General features: G+C 39.7%; 1 protein-coding gene across 4 annotated transcripts in view; it reads right to left on the bottom strand.

Moving 5' to 3' along the window:
- Window positions 1-23,687, bottom strand: part of CCDC186 (coiled-coil domain containing 186) — a 59,391-nt gene that overhangs the window by 27,006 nt on the left and 8,698 nt on the right. For all 4 annotated transcript variants that reach the window (XM_073354304.1, XM_073354303.1, XM_073354306.1 and 1 more), the window contains 4 exons: window positions 9,161-9,875; window positions 6,447-6,573; window positions 2,946-3,074; window positions 1,702-1,914 (listed from right to left, as the gene is read on the bottom strand). In XM_073354304.1, the coding sequence (XP_073210405.1) occupies window positions 1,702-1,914; window positions 2,946-3,074; window positions 6,447-6,573; window positions 9,161-9,858 (1,167 nt within the window). In that variant the 5' untranslated portion in view covers window positions 9,859-9,875. The remainder of the gene's footprint in view (window positions 1-1,701; window positions 1,915-2,945; window positions 3,075-6,446; window positions 6,574-9,160; window positions 9,876-23,687) is intronic.

Here is a 23,687-nt window from a genome sequence, read left to right as displayed (position 1 = left end):
TGAGACAGTTTCTAGCAGACTGTTTTCCAGAAGGACTTTTTTGTCTGGAATTGCATAGATCCATGACAGATTAGACATACTGATCTTCTGGACAAGTGGCAAAGCCCCTTTTTCCTTTTGCAGGCTTAAGGGAAAGATGCAGGTTTGGGGAAGGGGGTCAAATTGTAGGAGGATATAGCAGAAAATGTGAGGTTTACTGACTTCTGTGGGTACTCTGACAGAAGCATTGTGTACATTGGATATTTGACTAAATGGACAATTATTGGAAAGAAGTGTAAATTGTTCAAATAATGAGAGGACAACTGCCTAGATAGGTGCCAGTTATAATAGGTCAGGTATCGTTAGGCTGCACCTAAATATAGTTGTTTACATCAGTGCAAAGTGGGTGTAAAACACTATCAAATCACACTGCTATTGTTTGACACATTTTGCACTGATGTAAATGACTACACAAGGTGAAGGGCAACAGTGATTGTTGGCCAAAAAAATGTACACCACACAAACCACCACTCTATTTTTCTTCAAGTGAACATCGAATGGTATTAATCAGCAAAGCATATTACTGAGATAACCTTAGATACCAACAGCTACAAACTAATATTTGCAATTAAAAAACCCGTGCATTATAATACAATCCCAGCAGCCAAATAATATTTCTGAAATAACAGATCTAAACTAAAAACAGGTTTACAAAAGCACCATGTGAGGGCAGCAGAATCACTCTAATATAAGTCTCCAAGCAATGTTGTCCTGACCGTTAAGCTAGAAGTTAGACCTACCAGCTACGTTTTGTTTTGCTGACCTGAACAGGTCACACTGTCCATTCCAATCTGCTTAATTCTTAGGAGCAGGAATGGCAATGACATACATAAAAACTATGCTCCAGGAACCAAAGTTCTCAAGTTTCAATAAGATGGTTCTTTTGATCTTCTTCCTCTTGTAAGTAATGATCACTTGGAGCAATGATCATGATCAAATCCATCAGAGTAGTCTGAACCCTCTCCGTTTTGGGGAGAATATTGGATCTTTCATGAGCATAAAATCAGGTTGTTTGTTTTTTTTCCCATTAATTTAAACAATTATTACATTTCAAAATTTTTAGACCGCTGGTAGTTTAAATGTGTGTCTCTTGCCTTGACACTGCACTTGTGATGAGCATTTGCTGAACCTTAGTACTTAAGGAACATATCTGCACAGATGCCTCAAAATTCAGTCAGTCAAACAATCCTGTGGAAGAGTACAAGGGAAAGGGCCTGATACAGTTCTTGCAACATGTGTAGAGCTCTTACTGACTTCCAAAAAGGAGTGCAGGCTTTGATGGCTCAGCCTATTTTAAAAATCCAGTATGGACAGCCACAAGGGAAGAAAAAAAAGTATATAACAAAATTCTACAGTGTTTGTAAATCTTCACTGTTTGTAATAGAAGTGACGATCTACAATATAATGGCTGCAAAAAGAAAATTGTGCTGTTAGCATGCTACAAACTTCAGTTCAGAAGAACACATAGGAATCTCAGGAAGATGACAATAAAATCTCATTCCCCTCCACTCCCAAAAATAATATATTGACATAAAATGGGTCTTTCGCAGCCACACAGTAAAAGGGAACGTAATAAGATATCACAATTATTAAATGAAAGGTGACACATAAGTGTTTTCCTGATTATTTAAATAGTGCTTTTAACCATTTCTTTAAAAGTACCTTGGTTTCATAGAGCTGGTGCAATCTTCCTTTTTCCTGAGAAAGTTGTTTGATTTTATTCACGTGCTTTTCAATTTCTTTATTTGCATCTCTTAGTCTTCTCTCCAGTAACTCCTTTTCCTTTCGGAGATCTAGAGACTCTTTTTCTCCTCGAACATACTTCATCACCATAGTCTCCTTTTCTTGGCGTGCCTCTTCACATTTCTTGTTTGCCTTTAAAAATTTAAATTCAGCCGTAAGTTTACATTTCACTGATGATAGTTTTTATACATGAACAATGGATACTCACAGTACTCCAACACAGTAATTAAAACATAACTGAAGGCAAGTCTTAAAGTCCCCAATTCTGCAAGCAAGGTACGCACTGGCTTAACATTACTACCATGAGCAGTCCTGCTGATTTAAATGGGACTACTCAGAGTTGTAACTGATGTGTTTAAGTATTTGCAAGCTAAAAGCTAAATATTTTACTTCAGCTGCATAATCAGCAGGCCGGTGCAGTTGGAATGTATTTGATGACTCCAAAATGGAGAATATACACTTGATAACTCCTAAGTGGAAAAATATTTTTGCAGATATCCAGTTCCATTCCCCAGTTATTGTCCCTCCACTAAATAATTTAACAATTACTATTCAGCTGTACATCATTTCTCACATAGAGACTTTGTGGTCCAGATATTGCTAATATTGTTTCATTAAGGAAAACAAAAATTATGTTCTAAAATTCTTGTAACACAGAGAAAGCATCTGACTTGGCTAAATCTTAAGGAAGAAAACAGATGACCTTCCAGCAACATAAAATGAGGTGAAAATATTATTTCTTTGTATCATTTTAATTGTGCTTGAAAAGATCAGATTTCACTGGTAAGCCTGCATAATTGTGGACTTCTCCCTCCATTCAAAACCAATGTAAATGTTGATCAAATTAAAATTTACAGGGAAACAATCATTCCAGGGTTTATTATTTTACATATAAATACACAAATGAAAGAGCGTGGCCAGACAAAGCATATGTGAGTGTTAGTGGCTCTACAAAAGGTTACAAATACTTGAAAGCTCACTAACCATCAAAATGCATGAATAATTGAATCCTATTAATTAAAAAAAAAGTTTGGAAGCCTTGGTGTATCAATTTTCAACATATCTACTGACTGCAATGCTCAGGCTGCTGAATGTTTCCTACAGCAAGCTAATTCTTTAATGAGAGATTTAATTATTAAAACTTCAAAGGAATTCAAAATTACCTGGTCCATACGAAATGCCATCTCTTTATGCAATTGCTGAATAGTATTTTTGACTGCAGCATCTTGTGTTACAAGTTTGTCTTTAGCAGTTTTAACTTCTTTTTTAAGCTCTTCTATTCTTGATTCTAACTGTAAAGAAAACATTAGCAGATAATTATAGAAGTCAGTAAAGATTCTATCAAGTTTTGTACAATTATTTCTTACAAATTAGATGTTACAGCATTTTTAAAATATGTACTGCACTTGCCAAACTCTAATCAAACTGCAACATTCACTAGTAACAGCCCAGCTTTTGTATTACAGTACTAAAGATGAAAGGAACTGAGATCATCATCTGTCAAGGGCTGATTGCATCACACTAAGCATAACCTCTGGACTAGAATAAATTACTATGTGAAAAGGTAAAGAGAAATAGGTCAAATTTTGAGGTTCTTATAAACCAGGGGTGGCCAAACCGTGGCTCGTGATCCACATGTGGCTCTTTTACAGCTGAAGTACGGTGCGCGGAACCCGTCCCCACAACTTCATCCCCTGACCAGTCTCCACCTACCAGACTGCAGGGGGGAGCTCGGGACCTCTTCCTTGCAGAGGGGTGGTAGGGTAGGGGCTTCTGTCCAACGGAGGGGGGGGTCTTGGGGCTTCAGCCCCACAGGGTGTGTCTATTGGGGCTCAGGGCTTCAGCAGGAGTGGGGCTAAAGACCCGCGTTCTGGCAGGTGTGCCCCCTGAAGATTCTGAAGATTGTCATATGTGGCTCAGAGGATGAGTAAGTTTGGCCACCCCTGTTATAAATGCTTTCTTTGCTTAGGTAATGTTTCACTGAGCAAGGACAGAATAAAAACTGAGAGCTCGGCATTACGTCCTACATTTTTATGCAGTTGCCTATAAAGATATACATGTCCAAAAGGCAAGAATAAGACAAGACAGTTTTGTCACCACATCAAGGATTTGATCCTGCCCTCTAAAGCTGTGAGCATGAAAAACAAACACAAACAAACTTAATACACTTGTGTAAGCATGCATATACGGTAGCAGGTTTTGCTTGCGGTTGTGAACACATTTTACAGCCGTATGATTTTACTCTGCTGAACGTCAGACAAGCTAAGGAAATACTTATCTAAGGACTTCGTGTATACAAATTCATTGAGCAACAACTACAAAAAACCATCCCTAAATCTGTTATTGCAACCCATGAATCTAGTTGCTGCCAAGTTCCATTTCAAGATGCAATATCAAAAAGCTACTTGAATAACTTCTTTAAAGTAATCTCTTCTGTAATCATCCCAAAGTGTGCAATATTAAAAGTGTTAAAGGTCTGACTTAACTGACAAATGGAATTAAACAGTAGTAACAGAAAGGCCCACTTATCATTAGCACTTTCCATCACAGCCCATATGGTATGAAATGTCACATAGCAAATCCAAGATACTCATGCAATCACTGAGTGATATTGGGGAATATGAGCAAGGGACAGTGAGTGAGCTGCATTTATTGGTTTATACAGACGTTTGTTTCCATTCAACTTGTAATGTTTTTTAAATGTCAATTCCAACCATGCTATGTACTTTCAAAAAAGCTTTGAGATACACAGAAAGCAGACAAAGCTTCTGTACCCTCAATGCATTCAAGTACTGTATAAATCTTTGACGCAGCACTTGAGAATGTCTCCTGCCAATCTGTGTGGCACAGAAATTAATAATCAGATCTATGGCATGACTAAAACATTAAAATTGATTTTAAAATATAAAAATTAGTTGGGACACTATTTCACCACAGAACAAGTTCAATGTCAAGTTATAAACACAGGCCTGAACAACCCTTACAGCAGTAGCACTAGCAAAATAATCCTATAAACGTGTAATAACATTCAAAAGGATGCCACGCTAGTGATATTTTGTGCCAGTAAACACCAAGTGTACGTTTCTTTGGTTTGTGACAATTCTCAATAACTATTATATTGAAAATGCCTGGGTCATATACAGTAACTTGAAGTACCACACATTATTTGTTCTTATAATTATCTATATGGAACATATATACCTAAATAGCATTCTTTTGAAGAGTGTGTCTATTCTAGAGTATATTTATATATCAGAGATTTTTTCTCTTTTTCTAATTAGTCTCTCAACTTTAGGGGTTTCTTTTCATTTTCACTAACAAAAAGGAAAGAGGACAGATTACTGTTTACATCTCTTCTGACTCTCTGTAAGTTATTTGTGGAGACATCTGTAGAAAATTCCCCTTTTGTCTATGTACACACAATAACTGGTCCCAAAAGGGAGTGCAACTCTTTAATATATGTTAAGATTCTTCTAACATCACCAATTGCAACAATGCCTTAAGTCAGTGGTCCAACTGTGGGTCCCGACCCCGTTTTAATGGTGTTGCCAGGGCTGTCTTAGACTTGCTTAGGTCCAGGACCAAAGCCTGAGGGCTTCAGCCCTGGGTATAACGATTCAGGTGACAGGCCCCCTGCCTGGAGCTGAAGTCACTGGGCTTCAGCTCTGGCCCCGGCTTTGGTACCCCCTCCTGGAGTCATGTAGTAATTTTTATTGTCCGAAGGGGGTCACAATGCAATGAAGTTTGAGAACCCCTGCCTTAAGTGGTCAACAGCAGCAGCATTCCCAGATTCAGTTGTAACTTTAGCCCTCAATCTTGGGTTTATATACAGTTATCTGTAGCTGGCAATTTGTATATAGTACAGTATTTAAACAAATATATAACCTTTAAAGGTGGCCTCACACATGACACATCCGCTACAGAAAATTGGCAGGCCCAAATGGCTATATAATTTTCAGATAAATGCAGTATACAGTTTCAGAGTAACAGCCGTGTTAGTCTGTATTCGCAAAAAGAAAAGGAGGACTTCTGGCACCTTAGAGACTAACCCATTTATCTGAGCATGAGCTTTCGTGAGCTACAGCTCACTGCATCGGATGCACACTGTGGAAAACTGCGGAAAATACTGTGGTTTCCCACAGTGTGCATCTAATGCAGTGAGCTGTAGCTCACGAAAGCTCATGCTCAAATAAATGGGTTAGTCTCTACGGTGTCACAAGTCCTCCTTGTCTTTTTGCAGTATACAGTGCATGCCAAGGTTGCGTTTTGCAATTTGAGTAGGACTCCTGTTGCTAACGTTTAGTCATCCAGCCATCGTCAAATGGGAACTGAAGGCATTTACAGGATTGGGCCCAAGGAGCCCAGCACCCAGAGATGCTGAGCATGAGGAACTCCCATGGACTTCATTAGACTTCTACAGGCTTAACAGTTCAGTGGTTCGAGGCCAAAGATGGCAGTAAATGCTTTCAACAAACTAATAAGGCTTTGTGGGATGGAAGAATGAGTCAACAAATGCCTAGGCTACATTAGCATTGGGAGTTTGTTCCCTCCCTCGCGCGCACACACACAATGCCGGCTAGAAACTCCAACTAACATCAGTGGCAGTTAAACGTACATGCCAATGAGAGGTTAGACAGCGTAGTCAGCTCTTTTGTTATTTGTACCTGTTTAATAATGTTGAGGTGCTGCTTTTCTGTTTCTGTTCGTTTTTTCAATTCATCTTTTAACTTGTCCTTTTCTGAACAAATATCCAAAATCAGTTCCTGATGCTTTTTGTTTTCTTTAATCAATCTGTAAAGATGAAATAAAATTGCTTTGCTTTGTTGTCTGTGTGGAAGACAAGGAAAAGTGATCCAAGCAATTGGGCACTGGTACTTTTCAACCCAAAACAGCTTTGTTGCACACCCCTATAGGCAAGGCTTTTACAAAACTGCAGACAGAGCCTTAGCTACACTGCAGCAATTGACGTGACACTAACAATGTGGCTGGCACTAATGTAAGTGATTACTTGCATGGTCTCCATCACCATGACACTAGAGTACTTCCAACACGTAAGTGTAAAGTCACAACCATTTGTAAACATACAGATATTATCTTCATTTTACGGTTGTGCAGAGTGATGTGACTTGCCCAAGGTCACACAGGAAGCCTACAACACAGCAAGAAATTGCACCCAGTCAGGTCCCTTAACCACAAGATCATCTTCTCTCCCCCACCTGTAGGTAGTTCAAATGTTTTAAAATAGTTTGTTCCTTTACAGTAGTGGTTCTCAAAGAGGTGTACATGTACCCCTGGGGGTATGCAGAGGTCTTCCAGGGGGCACATCAACTCATCTAAATATGTGCCTAGTTTTACAACGGATTACATAAAAAGCACTAGCAAAGTCAGTACAAACTAAAATTTCATACAGACAATGACTTGTTTATACTGCTCTATAGACTATACTCTGAAATGTAAGTACAATATTTATATTCAAATTCATTTATTTTCTAAGTCTATGGTAAAAATGAGAAAGTAAGCAATGTTTCAGTAATACTGTGCTCTGACACTTGTATTTTTAGGTCTGATTTTGTAAGCAAGTAGTTCAAGTGAGGTGTAACGTGGGGGTACACAAGACAAATCAGACTCCTGAAAGGGGTACAGTAGTCTGGAAAGATTGAGAGCCTCTGCTTTACAGTATAACAGTTTGAAGGCTGAATCAAAGCTGTAGCCTAAATGATAGCATATTTGTGCTGATGATTATGGCTACATACTGCAGCATTCCAGAAGTGATACAGAAGACAGTTATACCTAAAACTCAGGGGTAAAGTTTTCAAAAGTGCCTTAGGGCCCAATTTACAAAGTACTTAGGAGTCTAAAGATGCAGACAGGCACCAAGGGGGATTTTCAGAAACACCTAAACAGGTTAGCTAACTTCAAGGCACTTAGGGGAGTGGAGGGAGTTGCAGGGCTCACTGTTTTGGAAAGGGTATAAAAGGCAGAAGTAGCAGCAGTACTGGTTTGTCTGCATCTCTAAGACAGTGATCAGTACACAAGACTGATCTGCTACAATCAAGTATTTACAAATGAGGGGCACAGTAAACAAACAGGTAAAACCCAGCTAACTGGTTTGTACACAATACCATGGAATTACTACCATCTAGACACCCACTGCCTTCAACTCCCACTCCCCAAAACACTCCCAAATTCTTTGTAACGGCTTTATGCATAATGTACACATGCCAGACTCACAAAGTCACCGTTTTTTTACACTTAGTATGTTTTCTGATAGCAAGATTACCAAAATCATAGCAGATCTCTCCAGAATCCCATGCTTTGAACGGGAAGTTCTCTCTGGAAGATTTTTTTTTTTTAATGTGGTCATCCATTACTGTGGTATCACAGTTCCTCCCACAAGAAGTTAACACAAAAAATACAGAGACATATAAATAAAAGCCACTTTCACTTCCAGCCCTGTCAGCAGAAAAAAGAGTTTAAAGTGGAAGGTTAGGTTTTTCCAGTGACCAAATGCCCCTCATGTTATACAGAGAAAGCAATATGAAAGATAAAACGAGAACCAAGAACTCAAGCAGTGAGCTGAAAGAGTGTTTGAACAATCTTCGTTCAGTAAAACTGAGTTAACAATTCGAGTACAAAAATTTCTTGTAGCAAACTTTGTATATATACAGTAAATTATGAATTTCAAAAGCTTTCCTGTAACTTATTACTGTGTTACCAGATGTTATTTCAATGTTATTTGATGCTTGAAGATGTATGCATAAAAATAAAATCCCTTAATTGCTTCATACTTTTATGAGAACTGAATTAAAGATTTTCTTTTCAAGCCTTCTTTTTAAAATCCAAACTTGGCCATCTCAAAAACTGGCAGAGGAAACTTTAATTTAACAATCATAACTGGTTTAACAATTGGGACAGCTGATGAAATTCTTCTGGAGGAGATATAAGCATGAAACTGAATAAAAATTAGAGTGGATTAATTTATCATATTTGACAAAGGATTCATGTCACCAGTACTTTGATGGAGTTAACAAGGAATTCTAACTAATGTAGGCTAACTCACCAAGGATTTCAGATTAAGGATTAGCAAATGTCTGTTCAGTTCATGCCACATTCAACAAGAAGTTAGAGGTCTATGTATACTCATTGTATAAATTTGTAAATTAAATTTAGAATGATTATAGAGTTTGTAAAATAAATAAAAAACCTCATTTACACAACATCTTTAAAAAGAGCTAATATAAGCCAAAATCATGACAGGGTTAACAGCAACAACTAAGATCACATATGTTGCACAACATGGAAGTTGTAACTCCACAATATACAAGTAAGGATACTGTTGCACATACTTATTTGTCCTGAGGTTAATCTAGATACTCACTTCTTTATCGTTTGCTCCTGTTGGACGTATTTATCTTGCACACATTTTTCAAAAGTCGCTAAGGCATGTTCACCCTTCCTCATTCCATTTGGGAGCTTACGCTCTTTTGTAAAATCTGTAGCTAACAGTTCAGATTCTATTTCTTCTAGCAAAGCCTCCTGTGATGATGATTGTTGTATTGTGGAAATAAGTTTCTTGGTGCAGTCTGTGTCATAAGGGCTTTCAGAATAGATTCTATTGCTAGATTTTTTCGTAAAGTCACACTCCTCCCTTAGCTCCTGCAGGATTTCCATTAGGGATTGTTCTGTGCCATTACTTTTTGAAACCTGTTGTTCAAAATCTTCACCAGGCAAGTGTTCTGCATTCACAGAGTCTTCTACTTGCCTTTCAGAACATGTATTAGCACAGGAATCCCCGCCTCCACTACAATCAGGTGAAAGCTGCAGCTCCTGTGCTTCACTTATGGCTCCATCCCCTCTTACATCAATAGTTGGTACATTGTAGTTTGATGCCAACAATTTAGGTTCCCTTTCCAAGCTGGAATCCTCATCACCAGTATAACCAACATCTGAGCAGTCCTTCACTTCAGAAGTCTTGCTTGTGCTCTCATTACTTGATGAGCCGGAAGGTGTATTGTCTTCCTTTGATAGATTGACTGGCTTCAGTATGCTCTGTATTTCCGGTAAACACTCTTCCATCCTTCCGTTTTAGGAATCTAGAAAGAGAATTTGGACAATATATTACATTCAAGAAGTCAAGATTAAAACGGGGGAGAGGAAAAAATACTTGGTTAGAAGTTCAGATACTGGAGGAAGGAGAATAATTTTGTTTACATTGCCAATGGTTAGCCAATGTTTTTGTCTGCTAAACATTTGAACATTCACTGTTCCAACAATTATAAATCTCTTACTTAAAAAAAGAAGTTCAGGGGACGGGGGGAGGATACCAGACACTGAAATTTAACTTAATTTTTATGTAGTAGAGGGTTTTTTTTCTCCCTTTCAGTAACTCTTGCAGTCTGAAGGGAGGAAACTGTAGAGGTGGCAAATGTTTTGTTAATTCTACTGTGTTTTTAAAAAACAAAAACCAAGCACTTCCTGCTACTTTCAGATAAAAATAGCAGAAACAATGCTTTCAAAGAATAAAATACTGTAAAGGTTTCATTTTAAGCTTGCCAATGAAGATGATTCAAAGACTCACAACAATGATGCCTTAGAGTACAAGGTCTCTTGCTATAGAGTGGAAACCACCAGTCATTCATAACAATCCTTCAGGGGGTCCACAGGTTTTTCCTCCTCCACACTCAGTGAGCGCACATACGTACACTAGTTTCTCATCACCAAGTACTGACTGATCAGTTCTTTGCTTGTTGTGACCCTTGAGTATGTATGGAGGTCTCTAGACCCAGAAAACTGGAGTGGTTCCTTTCACCTTCTTCCCCACATGGAGCTACAACTGATCAATGCCCAGCTACTGGATTTTCAGTCAGTCAGTCTCCAAGGAATCCCCTTAGGCTACACATGGGTAGCTTCTCTTCAGCCCTTGCCATGCTGGCCAGCACCTTGAGCAGTAGCTTGTATGGCTTCAGCTATCACTAAACAAAGGGACATCTAATTGGTTTCTCTTTTAGCTTGAATTAAGGGTGCTTAATATACCCATCAACTTTAACAGGTCTGTGATCCACAGCCACCATTAATGCTTTCCACTATAATATGTAAATGCAGCTGGAAACAATGAGGAGCCACCTGCCCAGCTGTCTCTACTAGGAGGAGACAGGAACACTACCCAGGGATGGAAGCCAGTAGCTGCATGGGAGCTGCCAGCCACCAACAACAGGAAAACGTACAGGGGAGTGGAAAGAGAGGCAGACAGAGACAATATCAGAGGAGGAGCACACCAGGAGAGCATCAGATGCCTGGACAACATAGATAGGGAAGCCTGAGGAGAATAGCAAGTTACAGGAACAGAACACATAGGAGAAAAGATATACTGAAGACAACAACGATCAGCTTTTTTCAAAAAGGACAACTCACTTCTCAGACCCTTTAAAAGAGACGCAAAACACTTTCCTCTCGTCACTTTCAACACAAGATGCAATGCTCTGGAGCTGCTGAAGATTAAATCATCGGAAGCAGGCAGGGATATAGTCTGTGCAGTCACGACTGAATGGAGGTGGCGTACAAGCCACTATTACCATGTAGTCTGCACTATGAAAGAGTGAACTATGCCTGCTGCATCTCCTTTGCTTTCACACAGCACTGGGGCTGATTCCTGTTGTATTCTTCCACCAGGATCCCCTATGCAATCTCTTCATAGATGTTCACATTTCTGCAACTGGGCTGCAGCTATGTCTGCACAGTCTTGTCTCCCCAGAGACCCAGGGGACCCAATACTTCTGTCTACTCCAGGCAACTGCACATCTAGAGCATGTAACTGGCATGGACAGTTGCTCACAACAAGGGAGAGCTGCTAGGTGCGCTCACTTAGGTGGGCAATCAGGAAAAAGTATTTAAAAAATAAACAACGTGTGGGGGAAGTGACTTCTGACCTCCATGACCCTGGGCACTGGTGTTCACAACTGTAGCCAGAGCGGTCACCGTCAGGCACTGTGGGACAACTGCTGGAGGACTGTTATGGTCAACATTGGTCACACAGTGTCTACGCTCACATTACATTGACCTCAGTAGGTTGACCATGCCTCAACACTGTTTGGGGAGGTGATGTTACTGCATCACTGTAGCAAGGCGTTTATATCAGCAAAAGACAAATTTGAGCATAGACATATGCACAAATAGGTTGACATAAGTCGCCTTGCGTGAATCTAACTTGGTAGATTAGACCAGGCCTAAAAAAGGAAGTCATACCAAAATAACAGTCTACATAAGGAGTTTTACTGCCCTACCTTGACCCAGGTCTCAGAGTCACAGACTTTCAGGCCAGAAAGGACCATCACGATCATCCAGTCTGACCTCCTTAACATCACATGCCACAGAACCTCACCCACCCACCCCTGCAATAGGCCCACAACCTCTGGCTCAGTTACTTTAGTCCTCAAATGTTGATTTAAAGACCTCAAGTTTCAGAGTATCCGGCACTTATTCTAGTTCAAACTAGCAAGTGACCTGTGAGAAAGCCCAAGATGAATGTGGAATCAATAGACCCCAATAGGATGTGATAACTAATTTTTTCCATTTCAACTGCTAACATTTAAATAGAAACAAATGTCAACATTTTTCATCATTTCACTGCTGAGCTTCATATCAGAAACTTTCATCCAATATGTTTACATAAGCATGGATGACCCTCCCAGCTCTATTTTGCTATTTATGTAAAATAGCCTTTGCAAATGAATAGAACAAGACAACAAATTCGAACATGCATACGGCAGAATACACCAGATATTCTTTCAATTATTCAAGCAATTGCTTGCTACAGGTCTTATAAATTAAGGTAAGAGATAGTCACCATTTTATCAACTAAAGTGTGTTGGTAATGATGCAGTTTGTAAAATTTCAATAAAACTTAGCCTAGCAGTAGCAATTTTGTTAAATCAAACCTGACATTTTGGCTAATATCTATGATGCTTTCTACTGTGCCCTAACGTAGGTTGTCAGATGTCAGCGTGGTTATGGAAAAACAGAACACTGACACAAGCTTATGACAAGATAAAATATTTTATCGACAGCGATGGAGGTGGCATTTATTTGTATACGGTGTAAGAAAGTGGCGTGGTTAATCTCTAGTTGGCGTCAGCACACAACATGATTAAGTCTATTAGTAACCATGGCAGCTAACCATGTTTTGACTTTGCCAGATACCTAGATCCTGTAACTAGTCCATGACACTTGGGTGCTCTGGCAGAACCCTCCAAGCATGCCTGTACCACTAGTTTGACCAGTTCTCCTTCCTCCCAGTTCTCTACAGCATAGGGCATTCCAAAGTGCATTCTCTCAACATTTCGCTTTCCATGCATAACCTCCCAGCACTTTTGCCTCTGTGCCGCAGCCCATACAGGATTAAGCAGCATGGATGGTGGGGATACACAAATGTGGTTTCAAATGAGCTGCATGGGGGGGTCCGGGGGGAGGCATTGCATGGACACAGTTCAACCAGACTTGATGTAAACAGACCAAATGAGAGTTTCAGACACAAATTACCAAAAAAAAAAAAAAATTAAAAAAAAATAGGTGGTACGTGGAGTGCAGACAAGTCTAAGCCTTCCACTTCAAAACCATAGCCCTGCTATAAGGTAATAGTCACCAGTTCAGCACAGGACAAGAGAGAGAATGAATAAGATTTGCATAGGAGTAAAACACCCCTCTCTCCATCATACTGACAGACAATAGCATAGCCATAAGTACTAACTCTGTATTCCCAAATCCAAGCAGTCAAAAACCATGAGTCAGGCCTTCAAAATCATGATTTCATCATTTTTAAGTTTACATTTTGCTTTCTGGTTTTTGAGTTTTTAGGGTTCACATTCCAAGCTTTTCTCTCTAAGTATGAGGACTAGAAACTGGCTTATTTTGTATAAATGAAAGCAGAGAGTCTCATCACCACATGATTCCAGGAGCTTGAGCTTTAAGGGGAAAAAAAAACACCACTGAGAGGGTTGGTAACACTACTAACTCAGTGTTGCAAACTACTACTTTGGTGGGAATGCTACAACATATTTTGCATGCACCAGAGATGACTTGCAAATATTTTTCCTCTGTCACTTGACGGTATTTCCAAAACTTTAAAATTTAATTTTGCGGGGCAGCACAATTCAGATATGTTTTAAATATTGCCTTTGTGCTTTGAGGGAGTAAAACTATAGTTGCAGCAGGTGGAAGACGTAGGTTTTTTTTGGTTTTGTTTTGTTAGTACCAGAGGATGGCACTGGCAAGAATGTAACAATTTTTGTTACTGATAGTAATCCCAGGTATCATCCTTCAAAGTAAAATGTGCCAGCAGGAGCAACGTGGTGAGGGCAGCCAGGAGGACAATGACATCTGAACAGTTTGCACATACGAAGAGTGGGAAGCAAGGGGAGGAAAAGAGGTACTAATTTGGTTTAATCTCATGGTTTAGATTTAGCATTTTGGGGGTTTACACTGAGTCCTGTATTTCATTGATGTCTTTTCTGATAAATTGGTCCATATGCATTTCTGCTACACGAGTGTGTGCAGGACTGAATTTTTCAATATACACAGCAATATACCCACGAGACAAGAATCGTCCCTATGTTTATAAGTTCTGTGCTGCCTGCTAAAATGAGTAACACTTTTTTGGCATTCATGACACACTCTGCTGTAGGAATAAGAAAATGAGTACTTGTGGCACCTTAGAGACTAACCAATTTATTTGAGCATGAGCTTTCGTGAGCTACAGCTCACTTCATCGGATGCATACCGTGGAAACTGCAGCAGACTTTATATATACACAGAGAATATGAAACAATACCTCCTCCCACCCCACTGTCCTGCTGGTAATAGCCATGTACATTGGTCAAACTGGACAGTCTCTACGTAAAAGAATAAATGGACACAAATCAGATGTCAAGAATTATAACATTCATAAACCAGTCAGAGAACACTTCAATCTCTCTGGTCACGCAATCACAGACATGAAGGTTGCTATCTTAAAACAAAAAAAAACTTCAAATCCAGACTCCAGCGAGAAACTGCTGAATTGGATTTCATTTGCAAATTGGATACTATTAATTTAGGCTTAAATAGAGACTGGGAGTGGCTAAATCATTATGCAAGGTAGCCTGTTTCCTCTTGTTTTTTCCTACCCCCCCCCCCCCCCAGATGTTCTGGTTTAACTTGGATTTAAACTTGGAGAGTGGTCAGTTTGGATGAGCAGGAGAGTGAGTTTGTGTGTGTATGGGGGTGGGGGGATGTGAGAAAACCTGGATTTGTGCAGGAAATAGCCCAACTTGATTATCATGCACATTGTGTAAAGAGTTGTCACTTTGGATGGGCTATCACCAACAGGAGAGTGAATTTGTGTGGGGGGGGTGGAGGGTGAGAAAACCTGGATTTGTGCTGGAAATGGCCCACCTGATGATCACTTTAGATAAGCTATTACCAGCAGGACAGTGGGGTGGGAGGAGGTATTGTTTCATATTCTCTGTGTATATATAAAGTCTGCTGCAGTTTCCACGGTATGCATCCGATGAAGTGAGCTGTAGCTCACGAAAGCTCATGCTCAAATAAATTGGTTAGTCTCTAAGGTGCCACAAGTACTCCTTTTCTTTTTGCGAATACAGACTAACACGGCTGTTACTCTGAAATCTGCTGTAGGAATGTTAGGGGAAAAGCAGACCTGGAAGTGGGTGGAGGGAAGATGGGTCTAGCCAATGACAAGGTCTTAGAAAGCTGAAGGATGTGTGTTATTAATTCTGCTCTGAAGGTTGATGAAGAGGAACCTTGTTTTTCATTATTTCCTTGTAAATTGGATCATAAAAATATAGACTAATATTATGATTACCACTTATATAGCCTCTTATGATTCAGCATTTGACACAATATTCAGAGTAAACTGGTTTAAAATCTTAGGGTCATGTTTTGATCTTCAGCTGGAAAACTTTTAAAGGGACACTGTCAACTTAAATATTTTGGAAATGAATATTTAAATAATGCATTTTTTGCCTTTTGCAGAGTGTATATATTTTTTTTTTTACGTTTCCTTTAAAAAAAGTTTAAGGGTTTTTCAGCTCCCTCTTTAATGTTTATCACAGTCTTTTCAGCAAGCAAGAAACTGACTATATAAAGGGAAAAACAGTGAAGTTGATGATACAAACTGAAAAGAAGTGTTTTGCTAGTGTCTTTCAGTGTCAGTAATCTTACAGGTGTGTTGTAACTATGGCCCTGCGTCCACAGTTAATGAGACTATCGGTATCTTTAAAAGTTAAGCATCTGTGCATTTGCAGGACCATGGCCTTTACCAAGCATAAAATTTCAGACAAGATCATTTCCAAGTTGAAGGTGTCAATTTAGAAAATACTTAAGTAAAAATATTTATTTTTCTGCTAGTCTTTTGTCTGACCCAGAGCACTTTTGCCGAGATTGAAGTGCCCTCAAATCCACATGGGAATTTTTTGAAGAAGTTTAATATATTTATTGGAATCATTTAACGAAGTAGGGGCCTGATCCGCACAGTATGGATCCAATCTGCAAAGTGACTCATGTTGGGCTGCAGAATCAAACCCTTACCTTGTTTATCCGTTTATGTCTGATCTACCCCAAGGTAATTATTCAACTCTGGTTCTTATCCAGGGTTCACTCCCATACTCTTGCAAACTGACAACCAATTATACAGCCCTCTGTTAACTTCACTTTAAGAAATGTAATAAGCAGAGGATTTGGTGGGTTTTTTAAAACAATGTCTGTCAGACACTGATTTTTAATGTTATTTTGTGGTGAAAAATTAAATTGTAAAGAAGAGCACAAGAGTAAGTTACATGCATGCACAACCATGAGACTGATCATAGTACAGTAATAAGTTTATCATGCTGAATTACTACAAGAGGAGAGTATCTGTGATCACACTTAAACTAAAAAATATTTTGCAAGTCTCTGCAGAAAATAATAAGCTTAAGGAAATTCACTCACTGAAGACTAGATGATGCAGATAGCATTTGTTTTAAAATGTTTTCAAATTAAACTTCTGATTAATTTATTAGTCTAGAACCACAATAATGCATGACATACTAGGCTGGAGAGATTCAACTTTAACTTGCAGTGGTAAAGTAAAGATTATTTTCAATTCTTTGTCACCAAATGTCAACTTGCTAAATGTATTAGCCCATCATGCAACCACCAGACAGACTTCAGAGCACAGGTCAGCTAAAATACAATATTCTTTCAAACTCTGGAGATGTGAAAGTATCGAGACACCTCTTACAGGAAGTGAAATATTAATGTCCTACTCCTCAAGAAACACATGCCACCCCCTGCTACCCTTCCATATATTCTATTCACTCTAGATATGGCAATAAAGCAGACGGTTCGCAATTTTCATGTGAAACTCTTAGTCCTTGTCTAAATATAAATTGTACTGTTTTAACTAGGTGTGATTAAAGTGGTACAACTCTCCCCAGCATGGATAAAATCATACCAGTATAAAGATGCTCTGTACAGGAACACCTGCATCTACCCTAAGGACTGTACTGATAACTATTTCAACAAAAATTTAACCAAAATAGTTAAAGCGGTACAAAAACGGTGCGTAGACCACACCTTACCTCAAGATTTCTTCAGAGGGACTCATTTATACCTTCCAATTTTAAACAGCAAAGTCCTTAAACTATTTAGAATCTTTCTTTATATTCATGGTCCCTCCTCAAACCTGTGTTGACCAACAACCTAGAAATCTTCCTGTACTATTACTGCTCCTGTAGCTTTTATAGGTTGTATTTTGTCAAGGTCATTTTCCTTGAAATTCATCATAGAATATCAAAGCAAACACCTCTAAGCAGTAATCCTTCAAATGCTCTGCAACTTCCACTAATCCTCCATATTGCTAACCCCACAAGCTCAAAAATTAGAGGACAGACTATAAGAGATATTTTTAAAACCTGAATTGCACATACAATAGATAAAAGTGAATTAATGTGTAGCTTGCTCTGCTGGTCACCAGGAGAGGGGACTATTAATCTTCTCTCCCTCCTGGTTGGTAGGGTCCTTCCCCTCTACTGGCATCTGGAAAAAATGGGGTTTTACCCCTCTGTTTTTCTCTTCCTCTCCCTCCTACTAATGAGTGGAAGAAAGATCTACTTTTTCTTCTCTTTCTCTATAATTAGTGGCCAGGGTTGTGGGGCAGCTGTCTGCTCCACAGAAAAGAACTGGTTGTCTGTGCTATGTGGTGCAGACTTCCTCTCCTTTATGTGCAAGGAATTAGTGGCACGCATAAAAGTCAGGTCCATTTGCTCCTCCAACTCCAGTAACGCTCATCTGGTCTGCATAACACTCACTCATAACACTGCTCATCAGGACACAGCCAGCAGAACCCAATAATAAGGTTATTGTTATTCACCTTTCCCCATATCGCCAAGAGGGAAAGAATAGCATCTTCACGCTGCTTATGTGAATTACGAATGGTACTCAAAGATGTTGGGTGCATGAGACCTGCATATCAGTCAAATACTGTCGAAGCTGAATCCAGAGCACAATTGTCTAACCACACGAGTTGTACCACTTTAAGAACACCAGTGAACTGAAACTTTTACAAACCCTCCCCGCCACAGCATGGATGTAGTTATCACATAAAACACTTTTATATTGATACAGCCATCCCCATACGGAAAGGGAAACAAACTATACTGGGATAAGTTACAAAAAGTATATCATCAGCCCTTAGTGGTTAAACAAGGTGGTTAAAAGACCTGTGCCTGGTTCATACTTCCAACTGTTACTATTACTGACAGAGCTGCAACAGCGGTAGAAGGAAATATAAAGAAATTCTAGCGTAGACCTAGCCTTACTGAGCTGAAGAACAGAAGCCAGAGTCCCTTTTTGAGCATGGGTTGCATGATTTCTTTTATTAGATATTCTTGGTAATCTCTACATATCAAGTACTGTACCACACCAACAAAAATAAAAGTTACTCATTCTTTAAGGCAGGCTTGTGATGTAAAATTAATGGTAAAATTCTGCTTTGGATGGGACTTCCAGAAGTTGGTCCGGAAGCCAAATGGCAAACTTGAATCAAGAAGGAAAATCAGCTGCATTACGTGTAGGACATGGTACAGTTCTCTTTATTTTTTCAGCATTGTTGCTTTTGACACAGTACTACAGGACTAGTACACCCTTCAAAGCAGCTGAAACCAATTGTCACTGGTTTCACTCTTACAGGAAATCAGCTGTGGGCAACTGGTCCAACCCCCCCAAATAACAAATTTTCTTAACCATACTTTTAAAAACAATTCTAATAAAATCTAATAAATCTAGACAACCATGATTGCTAGTGGGCTGTAGGGTGATAAATGAAGATTTTTTTTCCCATGAAAAGTACAAGGCATCTAGAATCAGAGATGCTACAAGAAAGAATTCATGGCTTTTCCTGACTCTTCCATTAGCAAATATAAGCAATATGACTTCTATTTCCTGGAGTAAATTGCATGTATTACTGCGCTTACTTTGAAAACTCATGGTTACGGGTCATATGGTGTTGCAACACAATTTCCTACTCCAAATTAAAAAAAAAAAAAAAAGAGAGAGACAGGGACAGAGAGAGAACGAACTCCACCCACAAATTGAGGATTGCTATGAAGCATAAGTAGATGTGTTTGACCGATTCTGCTCCACCTGTTATACGTCACCTTTGTTAATTAGGGAAAAGAACAAAGTGGCCTGATTTTCAAAAGTACTAAGCACCCAGTGCTCCCATTGACTTCACTGTGTGTTATGGTTGCTCGGTACCTCTGAAAGTCAGGTCACAAGATTCCAAGTGCATCCTCAGCTGAAATTCAGCCTCTTTTTGTTAAAATGGAACGTAGTTTATCTATGTCTGCAAGCTACACTTTGAATGTTATCAAGATATTATTCCACTTAGAAAATATTTTATCTGTACATTTACTGACTTAATTCTCCAAAACTCATGTTAAAATATGTCAGTTTTATAAATCTATATGAACCTGCAAACTCTCCTTAAAATTATTCTTTACTGTGATGTCTGCAACAAGCGCCAGTTATAAATTATTTTATGAATCATTTTTTGTCCCATTACGATGTGCACATGCCTAAACTGAATAACTGGTCTTATTGCTATAATTAACCCTTTACTTTCTTCCCACCTTCTTTTTCCCTATCATTTGCTACACTCACTTGTTTCTTCCATTCTGATATTAGGCCTCAATCCTGTAAGATGATCTGCACAAATGGGCCCCTATATAAAAGCACTTTTTTGCCAAGGAAACAATTGTTAAAGCTAATGAAACAACAGTGATCACTGGGAACATTTGTAAACATTTTTCTGCTGCAGTACAATCTAGAGTGGATGTTGTAGGGTAGACAGGGTTCACGTATTTACCACATCAGATCATCCAACTCCTATGACCTGTCTACACTACAGCTTCCATCACCAGGAAAAACCTATCAATGAAGTTTCCAACTCCTCTAGATTACCAGAAATAAAAACGTGGACAAGTATCTATGGGATTATTTATAAAGCTGTTTTTGCGTTCAAGGGTTTTGAGCAATAAAAATCTTGAGTACAACTGATTTAATCAAACCCCCTACTCCAAATGGAAATACTAACAAATGACAAGATACTTTAGTCATTGTAATATAGAATAGGGTGAAGGATTTGTTTATTTGAAAAAAAAAAAAGCGTTAACTGTTAAGATTAATTGGATGGAAAGTATTCAAAGTGTATAAGATTGTTTAGAATTTTCTTGCTGAACATACAAAATTCAACATAGAATATTCAAAATAAGACTGGAAATGATTATGTGCAAAGACCTTCATTAACAGCACTAAGTATTATTAGCAAGCCCATAACTGTTCAGATAAATTAGCCCTATGTAGAAATTTTCTCCTAGTAATACCATAGTACCGAATATCATTCCATGTCCTTTACACCATCCTGTTATAAACACCTTACTGTAAAATTAAAAATATATTTTCCACTACCTTTTAAAAAGTTACTCTACTACAATACACAAAAACTGCATTACAAGACGTATCAAGAACCTGACAACTGACAGAAACAAGGAAACTACTTTCGCAAAAAGAAAAGGAGTACTTGTGGCACCTTAGAGACTAACCAATTTATTTGAGCATGAGCTTTCGTGAGCTACAGCTCACTTCATCAGATGCATGCCGTGGAAACTGCAGCAGACTTTATATATATACAGAGAATATGAAAAAATACCTCCTCCCACCCCATTGTCCAGCTGGTAATAGCTTATCTAAAGTGATCATCAGGTGGGCCATTTCCAGCACAAATCCAGGTTTTCTCACCCTCCACCCCCCCACACAAATTCACTCTCCTGCTGGTGATAGCCCATCCAAAGTGACAACTCTTTACACAATGTGCATGATAATAAAGTTGGTCCATTTCCTGCACAAATCCAGGTTCTCTCACCCCCTCACCCCCCTTCCCAAAAACCACACAAACAAACTCACTATCCTGCTGGTAATAGCTCATCCAAAGTGACCATTCTCCCTACAATGTGCATAATTAAGGTGGGACATTTCCAGCACAAATCCAGGTTCTCTCACATCCCCCCCACCCCCATACACACACAAACTCACTCTCCTGCTGGTAATAGCTCATCCAAACTGACCACTCTCCAAGTTTAAATCCAAGTTAAACCAGAACATCTTGGGGGGTGGGGGGGGGGTAGGAAAAAACAAGAGGAAATAGGCTACCTTGCATAATGACTTAGCCACTCCCAGTCTCTATTTAAGCCTAAATTAATAGTATCCAATTTGCAAATGAATTCCAATTCAGCAGTTTCTCGCTGGAGTCTGGATTTGAAGTTTTTTTGTTTTAAGATAGCGACCTTCATGTCTGTGATTGCGTGACCAGAGAGAATCATAGAATATCAGGGTTGGAAGGGACCCCAGAAGGTCATCTAGTCCAACCCCCTGCTCAAAGCAGGACCAATTCCCAGTTAAATCATCCCAGCCAGGGCTTTGTCAAGCCTGACCTTAAAAACCTCTAAGGAAGGAGATTCTACCACCTCCCTAGGTAACGCATTCCAGTGTTTCACCACCCTCTTAGTGAAAAAGTTTTTCCTAATATCCAATCTAAACCTCCCCCACTGCAACTTGAGACCATTACTCCTCGTTCTGTCATCTGCTACCATTGAGAACAGTCTAGAGCCATCCTCTTTGGAACCCCCTTTCAGGTAGTTGAAAGCAGCTATCAAATCCCCCCTCATTCTTCTCTTCTGCAGGCTAAACAATCCCAGCTCCCTCAGCCTCTCCTCATAACTCATGTGTTCCAGTCCCCTAATCATTTTTGTTGCCCTTCGTTGGACTCTCTCCAATTTATCCACATCCTTCTTGAAGTGTGGGGCCCAAAACTGGACTCAGTACTCCAGATGAGGCCTCACCAATGTCGAATAGAGGGGAACGATCACGTCCCTCGATCTGCTCGCTATGCCCCTACTTATACATCCCAAAATGCCATTGGCCTTCTTGGCAACAAGGGCACACTGCTGACTCATATCCAGCTTCTCGTCCACTGTCACCCCTAGGTCCTTTTCTGCAGAACTGCTGCCTAGCCATTCGGTCCCTAGTCTGTAGCTGTGCATTGGGTTCTTCCGTCCTAAGTGCAGGACCCTGCACTTATCCTTATTGAACCTCATCAGATTCCTTTTGGCCCAATCTTCCAATTGGTCTAGGTCCTTCTGTATCCTATCCCTCCCCTCCAGCGTATCTACCACTCCTCCCAGTTTAGTATCATCCGCAAATTTGCTGAGAGTGCAATCCACACCATCCTCCAGATCATTTATGAAGATATTGAATAAAACCGGCCCCAGGACCGACCCTTGGGGCACTCCACTTGATACCGGCTGCCAACTAGACATGGAGCCATTGATCACTACCCGTTGAGCCCGACAATTTAGCCAGCTTTCTACCCACCTTATAGTGCAAGATTGAAGTGTTCTCCGACTGGAGAGGTTCTACGAGCCTCTGACCCACTAACCCAGGAACTTATCCTTGCAACAAAGCCCGTTGCCAATTGTGCCCACATATCTATTCAGGGGACACCATCACAGGGCCTAATAACATCAGGCACACTATCAGAGGCTCGTTCACCTGCACATCCACCAATGTGATATATGCCATCATATGCCAGCAATGCCCCTCTGCCATGTACATTGGTCAAACTGGACAGTCTCTACGTAAAAGAATAAATGGACACAAATCGATGTCAAGAATTATAACATTCATAAACCAGTCGGAGAACACTTCAATCTCTCTGGTCACGCAATCACAGACATGAAGGTCGCTATCTTAAAACAAAAAAACTTCAAATCCAGACTCCAGCGAGAAACTGCTGAATTGGAATTCATTTGCAAATTGGATACTATTAATTTAGGCTTAAATAGAGACTGGGAGTGGCTAAGTCATTATGCAAGGTAGCCTATTTCCTCTTGTTTTTTCCTACCCCCCCACCCCCCAAGATGTTCTGGTTTAACTTGGATTTAAACTTGGAGAGTGGTCAGTTTGGATGAGCTATTACCAGCAGGAGAGTGAGTTTGTGTGTGTATGGGGGTGGGGGGGATGTGAGAGAACCTGGATTTGTGCTGGAAATGTCCCACCTTAATTATGCACATTGTAGGGAGAATGGTCACTTTGGATGAGCTATTACCAGCAGGATAGTGAGTTTGTGTGTGTGGTTTTTGGGAAGGGGGATGAGGGGGTGAGAGAACCTGGATTTGTGCAGGAAATGGACCAACTTTATTATCATGCACATTGTGTAAAGAGTTGTCACTTTGGATGGGCTATCACCAGCAGGAGAGTGAATTTGTGTGGGGGGGGTGGAGGGTGAGAAAACCTGGATTTGTGCTGGAAATGGCCCA

This window comes from Lepidochelys kempii, chromosome 7 (assembly GCF_965140285.1).
Source record: "Lepidochelys kempii isolate rLepKem1 chromosome 7, rLepKem1.hap1, whole genome shotgun sequence".
Lineage (NCBI taxonomy): Eukaryota > Metazoa > Chordata > Testudines > Cheloniidae > Lepidochelys > Lepidochelys kempii.
This window is presented reverse-complemented; position numbering and strand designations above follow the sequence as displayed.